Source organism: Polistes canadensis, unplaced genomic scaffold (genome assembly GCF_001313835.1).
Source record: "Polistes canadensis isolate GaletaPanama2010 unplaced genomic scaffold, ASM131383v1 scaffold_306, whole genome shotgun sequence".
NCBI classification, from domain to species: Eukaryota; Metazoa; Arthropoda; class Insecta; order Hymenoptera; family Vespidae; genus Polistes; species Polistes canadensis.
Genome location: NW_014569853.1, coordinates 140,765 through 148,745, shown reverse-complemented (window position 1 = coordinate 148,745; position 7,981 = coordinate 140,765). Strand labels below are relative to the sequence as shown.

The window sequence follows — 7,981 nt, the reverse complement described above, 5'->3', positions numbered from 1 at the left end:
GGAAATTTATGTAGCGACCTGCTGTCGATAAGCAGATTTCTACTTTATCCTATGCAACGACTGGCGCCGCCATCCTCACTGCTCGTTCTTTGGCAAACTACTTGAGCGCTAGCACTCTATCACAGCTAACAGCGTTTCTATGGGAATGTTAATGATTCCATAGTTACAAAGACTTTCTTCTTCCGTTGTTAGAAAATAAATTAGTCAAGAAGTTGCACTTACTCGCTCCACAACGTATTAATCCTCAACGCATTTTTGTTATCCGTTTTTGTTCTTGTTTTCGTTTTGTCTGTAATAGTTTATAAATAAATAAATGTTACATAAAAATAGTAGTGGTGATCAGAGTTCAAACCAATAGTATTCTAGTTCCTGATTCTTGCCGCTACATTTATCGCTTTAAATTTTCTTTGTGATTGAAGTGGCCGTGGTAGTGCAGTTGAATGTTACTCTTGGCAACAGGGGGTAACAAGACATAGATACAAACAAAAAAAAGACAAGAACAAGGAGAATATAAATTAGCACACGTGTGAGTTTTTGTGGTGTAAGTTAATTTATCGTTTCTCATTTTAATAATTCAATTTTACTTGAAAACAATAAAATAATTATTTAATTAAAATGCCACCAAAAAAAACCAACCTCACCAATGTACGCAGCCGAAATGCACGACGCAAACGTATTGAAAGAGCAAATCTGTCGCAAGAAGAAATCACAGCAAGAGGAGGAACTCAAAGAATCAGGACAGCAGAGAGACTGACACAAGAATCTCAAGAACAGCGGGACGAACGTCGGTGAAAGAATCTTCGGAGAATAAGAGCGGCGCGTGAACAACACATAGCTACAGCACGAGTACAAGAATGACAGAGACAGTGGACCAGTCGCTCATTAACACGGGCATCATTTGTTCATTTTGCGTTCGAATATGCACCAGATATTAATTACTCTGTGCATCCAAAAATTGCCATCGGCGCAATGGAAAAAGTATGTCAATATTGTCAGGTATGCACCAGATATTAATTACTCTGCGGATTCAAAAATTACTATCGGCGCAATAGATAAAGTATGTTAATATTGTCACGCATTACAATTTCACAATGAAGCACGAGGCATGTGCTGCGCATCAGAAAAAGTTGTGCTGTCATCTCTACCCACTCCACCGGAACCTTTACTATCGCTTCTTGCTGGCAATTCTGATGATTTGAAATTATTTTTGCGCAAAATACGCAAAATTAATTCTTGCTTCCAAATGACGTCTTTTGGGGCAACTAAAATTTGCAATCTCACATCTGATGGACGTAATTTTGAAACTACATTTAAAATACAAGGACAGGTGTACCATAAAATTGGGTCATTGATGCCAATGCCTAATGAAAATACGAAGTTTCTTCAAATTTATTTTATGGGCAGTTGTGAAGAACGCGTGACAACTTGGTGCGAGTATAGTTTCATTGAACAAGCAGAGGAAAGAAATATTGTGATATTGTTGGAAAATTTTTTAGAAAATAAGAACCAACTCCTTCAATTCATTATAAGAGTCTCACCACAATTGCAAAATGACAACTATCAAATCGTCATTAAAGCCGACAAAGTACCATTAGGAGGACATGCTGGCAGATTCAACGCGCCAACTGTTGATGAGGTAGATGTTATTATGGTTGTTGATCCAGTTGACAATAATAGAGCTATAAAAATAACACGGCGGGACAACACTGTCAGTATGATTTCGGATCTACACCATTCATATAACGCACTCCAATATCCATTAATATTTTGGCAAGTACAGGATGAATATAACCTTAACATCAAATAGTGTGATCCAAATACTGGTGAATTTTACAATTAACTATTTAATTTATTACGATATGTATTAATTTTAATTTCTTTGTTCATTTTCTTTATTATTCTTTTAAGGAAATAAAATAGAATAAAAAGTTAGTTCAATGAACTACTAGGCACACCGATTGATTATTAGACATAATCAAGACAACTATATCCTTCGGTATCGTCAGCTATTCCATCAATACATTGTAGATATGTATGCTAAGATTGAAAGCGAACGCTTGCAATTCATTCGATACAACCAGGCAAAATTACAATCGGATGAATACATTCACTTACGAGATGCTATTTTCGAAAACGTCGATGGGAACGTAATCTTCAATGTCATCGGTAGTGCTTTCATTTTACCTTCAAACATACAAGATGCAATGACTTACGTACGTTATTACGGTCGTCCAGATTTGTTTATTACTTTTACATGTAATCCGAATTGAGAGGAAATACAAGCTTTACTATTACCAGGACAACAATCAATACATCGTCATGATATAACTGCACGTGTGTTCAAACAAAAATTGAAATCCTTGATTGATTTCATTGTTAAATATTCAGTTTTCGGTAACACACGTTGTTGGCTGTATTCGATTGAGTTGCAAAAGCGAGGTTTGTGTCATGCTTACATTATAATTTGGATCGAAGACACAATCCCTCAAGTAGAAATTGATCAAATAATTTTTCAGCCGAAATTTCGGATCCGTCAATTGATCAAGAATTGTTTAATATTGATACTAATCACATGATCCACGGATCCTGCGGTGCATTTAACATGACATCACCATGCATAGAAAATGAAAATGTAAGAAGCGTTTTCCAAAGCAGTATACGAATGATACCATCACGGATATTGACGGTTACCCAATGTATCGCCGCAGAAATACTGAGAATGGTGGCCACACATACACAATGCGACTGTCGAATGTCACAAATCAAGTAGAAATTGACAATACGTGGGTGGTAACATACTCACCATTATTTTCAAAAACGTATAAGACTCATATCAATATCGAGCTTTGCAGTTCCGTGAAATCCATTAAGTACAAATGTAAATACAGGCAGTTACTTGGCCGTATTTGAAGTACAAAATATAAATAAAAATGACGAAAATACACGATACCAAATGGGTAGATATATAAGCAGCAACGAAGCTATTTGGCATATTCTTAGCTTTTTTATACACGAAAGAGACCCTTCTGTCCAGCATGTAGCAATGTGGAAAACGTGTTTACTTTACAGAAGAAAATGTTCTCCAAAGAGCGCTTGAGGCTCCAATAACGACATTTTTTTACATTGTGTCAAAAACCTGATATTTACGGCTAATTCGCAAAGACATTACTGTACACAGATGTTCCACACTATTTTACATGGAACAAATCAGGTAAAAATGGTAGCTACGGAAACAAGGAACACCACATCCTTTCATTACAGGCATATACACAGCTAAGAAATTAGGATGACTATACACGGTACATCCAAAACAACGTGAATGGTTTTATTTACGTTTGTTATTGGTGGACATTCCCGGACCAACGACTTTTCAATATTTGCGAACAGTTAATGGCCGAGTATTTAATACATACCAAGATGCATGTCGCGAACTGCAATTGACAGAAGACGATACCCATTGGGACCTAAAACTTGCCGATGCTGCGCTAACATCAACGCCGAATAACATTCGTCAACTGTTTGCAATTATTTTGACGACATGTTATCTATCGTAAGTATCCACTTTGTGGGAAAAATACAAAAATTGTATGACAGAAGACATATTGCACCGATATAGACAAATAGACCAATGCCCAAACATAGATTACACGCGGAAGATGTATAATGAAGCATTAGTGTTTTGATCGAGGATTTATGTATTTTAATTTCAAATTTACCACCTAATTATTATGGTATGCTATTACCAAATCACCCGGTAACCGACTTAGTTTACAGTATAGGATCAGGTGTGGGGTAGCGAAACAAAAGGTTGATGGTAGATTTTGTTGGTGAGTATATTGGGAAAATATCAGTATGACAAAAACGGATAAACACTTCTTAAAAATAAAAGGAATTATAAAATCANATGGTAGATTTTGTTGGTGAGTATATTGGGAAAATATCAGTATGACAAAAACGGATAAACACTTCTTAAAAATAAAAGGAATTATAAAATCAAACGGAACGTCTTAAAGGCTAAAGATATACGACTTATACGGCTTAGAAAAATAACGACTTAAACGACTTAACAAAATTACGACTTAAACGACTTAACAAAATTACGACTTAAACGACTTTACGACTCGACGATCGACCTACGACTGTGTTTTGTTTTTTCCTCCTTTGGCAACGGCTTTTCTGCGTGGTCACGCACCAATTACACACACACGCACATTTACATTCGACCAAACAAACGAATCACCCGCACTGCACGTGCCATTGCCCATCGGCTGAGGCCTGACAAAAGAGTATCATGTTTCGTCCTCACACTGGGCCATTCTGCACTAGCATCTGTCCTTAGATGCTTTTCTCGATGTGTCTTTATCACTATTACTTTCTTCGTCGCTCCCGTCGGAATCTGCTTCTATCAATGGTTTCATGAAATCGACCACCGTGGTCGTTTGCTGAGAGCCTTCATGACTCCCCACTCTTTCCACCACGTATCGGTTATGACGCAACGTTCTAGTAACGCGATACGGTCCCAAATACCTCGCCGCCAATTTCAGACCTGGTCCTGATTGCGTTCGTTTAATAGCCACCAAGTCATCTTCACGGTACTGCCTAGGCTTTTACTTTCTTTTATTAAAACTCTTTATATTCTCCTGCTGGATCTTAGCGATGCTCTCTTTCGCTTTTGTTCGGGCCTCGTCTCTTTCTTTGAACATCGCCGACCACTCTTGTTCGAGCAATTCTTGAATTTGCGGATCCTCCCTTGATCTCATGCGCGTCCCGAAAAATAATTGAAAAGGTGTATTGATGGCACGATGAGGCGTTGCGTTTAAATACTTCTGCGCTGCTCTCAAGTATCGATACCAATCACCCGGCTGCGGTGCCGATAACTTTGACAAAAGCGGGATTAACGTTTGGTTTACCCGCTCGACTTGGCCGTTTCCCCTCGGCACTCCGGTGACGATAAGCGAATGTTCAATTTTTTCACGCGCACAATAATCTCGAAATTCCGCGGACGTGAAGGCGGTTCCCCGGTCTGAAATAATCCGTCTTGGATTTCCGAACGTTATCGCCTCTTTATCTAAATGCGTTAGCACTTCGTTGATAGTCGTCGTCTTCGTGGTATACAGCCACACAAATTTTGTAAATGCATCAACAATGACGAGTACGTGGCGATAGTTTTTCTTCGTTGTCGGCAAGGGTCCTAGATGGTCGATATGGTAAGTATCCAAGGGCATCTCGCCTTTACTTATCGGGTAAGAAAACCCTCTTGTTTTCCTGCCTTTTTCTTTCGGCTAGTATGCAATCTAGACAATTGCCAATTATCTTCTCCACTTTATCTCTAACGCCCTGGAACCTATAATCTCTTTTCAAAAGCACCTCAGTTTTTCCGACGACAAAATGCCCGTTCTCGTGCACTCGGCGTATCAGTTGTGATTGTAAGGGCTTTGGAACGACCAGTCGGATATCGTCGTCAACAATCTTATATAAAAGTCCGTTTCTTGTTAAATATCCGTCGATCGCTTTCTTCTCTGCTAAGTTTTTAAATGTGTCGCACCTTCTCGTCATCCTGTTGTGCCTTGCGAATTCTCGCCGTTATGTTATCACCCCTCTCTGTGACCCGTAAACACACCGGCAGAGGATTCTTACTTAAAGCGTCGACATGAGTCATTCTACTACCTGGCCGGTGCTCAATGACATAATCAAATTCCTGGAGTAGTAGGGCTCATCTTGTGACACGCACACACAGATCGCGCTTATTCATGGTCAAAGAAAATGCCTTACAGTTCGTCACGATTGTAAAACGCAGTCCCAATAAATAAGTTCTAAACTGTCTAAGAGCCTTCACAATCGCCAGCATTTCCAACTCATAACTGTTATATCTCGATTCAGCTGGTGTCGTCTTACCGCTCGCATAATATACTGGATGCATCTTTCCGTTGCTAACATCGCGTTGTAATAAAATCGCCCCGAAGCCGAACATCGACGTGTCGGTGTGTAGTTCGGTCTCCGCACCCAATTTAGACAATTTTAATATCGGGTTTTCGCAAAGCTTACTCTTTAAGATTTCGAACGCTCCTTTTTCCCTATCGTCGAACTCGAAATTAACATTCGCTCGCAGCAAATCACTCAACGGTCTCGCGATCAAAGAGTATCCCTCTATGAACTTTTGGAAATAGCCAGTCAAACCTAAAAACTTTGCACTTGTTTTGTCGAAGTCGGTTCTGGGAACCTCGCGACGGCGTTTATCTTGCGCTCGGATGGTCGTACACTATCATCCCTAATTATATATCCTAAAAACTCCACCTCAGTTTTTAACAAAGCGCATTTTTTCCAATTTATGTTTAAACCGAAATCCTTCGCTACCGACAAAAATGTCTTGAGATTTTGCACTCCCGTCCTAATGTCGTACGATGGTATGATTAGATCGTCTATGTATACTAGCACGATTTGCTTACTAATGAGTTCTCTAAACACGGCATTAATGAATTTGACAAAGACTGCCGGCGAGTTACACAGTCCAAAAGGTACTCGTAAAAATTCATATTGTCCGTCCGGCACGATAAACGACGTATACTTGCGACTTTACTTGCTTATCGGTACATGAAAGAAACCATTCCTTAGGTCCAGTGTGCTATACTCCCGTGCTCCCTGTAACGCGTCTAATTGATCTTCCACCAACGACATGGGATATCGGTCTTTTACAATCACCGTGTTTATTTTCCTATAATCCACGCATAGTCGCGCGGAGCCGTCTTTCTTCTTTACCATTACGATAGGACTCGTGTATTTGGAAAGCGATGGTTGTATAATGTTATCGCGAAGCCACTCATTCACTACATCCTTCTCGGCTGGAGCTAATCGTCGCGCTCTCTGATAAATCGGCTTATCGTCTTTCAATGCAATCGTCATTTTCACGTCTACTTCACGCGTCTTTTTAGGAACATAATCGTCTATCATTTCGCGAACCTCTTGTCGAATTACCGGATCCTCGATATGATTGAGCTCTACGTTGTCACATCCTTGGTCGCATTCGATGCGATATATTTCCGGAATATAATCGTCGCGTTCTTTCTCTAATTTATCAAATGATACGACATCGTTAACTCTCGTGATCTTGACTGTATTTAGAAAATCGGCACCAAGAAGCAGCTTATATTTCAGAAGTACATCGGAAACTACATATACCACAATCTGATGAAAATGTCCGTTGATAAAAATATTCGTACTAAATCTATCTAGTGTCTTAAAACTATCGGACCCAATACCTTTAAATTTCATATCGCTATTCTGTAAACGCGGCGCACCTATTTTTATGTAACATTCGGCCTTCATTAGTGTTAAATCGCTGCCCGTATCGACAAGGGCTGTTATGTCGAAATTATTCACTCTTACCGTTTTACATGATTCTTGTGTAAACGGCCGTGCAACCACATTAATATTTCTTACAGTTTCTTTAATCTCGCGTTTCGGGCATCCCGGCGCAATATGACCATGCTCTCCGCATCGGTAACACCTTAAACCGCGTTCCTTCATTGGGCAGTTTCTGCTGAAATGTCCCTTCCCTCCGCAGTTGAAACATGCTGGCGGATCCATTCCTTGCGTCCTCCATTCGGCCTTCCTTCTTTCGTCGGTACTCGTCGCTGTCGTCTGTTGGAACAGCTTTCCACGCGTCTTGTGGCCATAATAATTGGACGATAAAGTAAGTTTTTCAAATGCACGTAGTAATAATTCGAGCTCATCAAAGCACTGCATCCTTGCTTGATTCCGAAGCGTCGGATCGGGAATCCCCTCGACTAAATGATCGTGGCGGTCTTCGATCGGTACACGATCCGCCTTTATTTTTTTATCATGGTAATAGTCTGTGAAAGATTCGTCTCTTTTCCATATACGAACTTGAAACTGCTTGCGCAAAACTAACTTACTGGACCTATGATAAAACATGCTTTCAAATCTCTCTATCAGATCGTTTAGGTTGGTTTCCAGAAATTCG

At 39.8% G+C, this 7,981-nt stretch overlaps 1 protein-coding gene across 1 annotated transcript; it reads left to right on the top strand.

Moving 5' to 3' along the window:
- The first annotated feature begins 1,105 nt into the window (after nt 1-1,105).
- On the top strand, nt 1,106-2,770 carry LOC106791422. Its single transcript, XM_014757042.1, has 5 exons — nt 1,106-1,434; nt 1,531-1,774; nt 2,007-2,213; nt 2,274-2,439; nt 2,517-2,770. The coding sequence occupies exons 1-5, from the start codon at nt 1,106-1,108 to the stop codon at nt 2,768-2,770; spliced, it is 1,200 nt and encodes a 399-aa protein (XP_014612528.1).
- Nucleotides 2,771-7,981: the final 5,211 nt, after the last annotated feature.

Coding starts and splice junctions, on each gene's coding strand:
- LOC106791422 (XM_014757042.1), top strand. CDS start 1,106: ATGTGCTGCGCATCAGAAAAAGTTGTGCTGTCATCTCTACCCACTCCA. Junction 1,435..1,530: donor CGCGTGACAACTTGGTGCGA/GTATAGTTTCAT, acceptor ATTCATTATAAG/AGTCTCACCACAATTGCAAA. Junction 2,214..2,273: donor TACAAGATGCAATGACTTAC/GTACGTTATTAC, acceptor CCGAATTGAGAG/GAAATACAAGCTTTACTATT.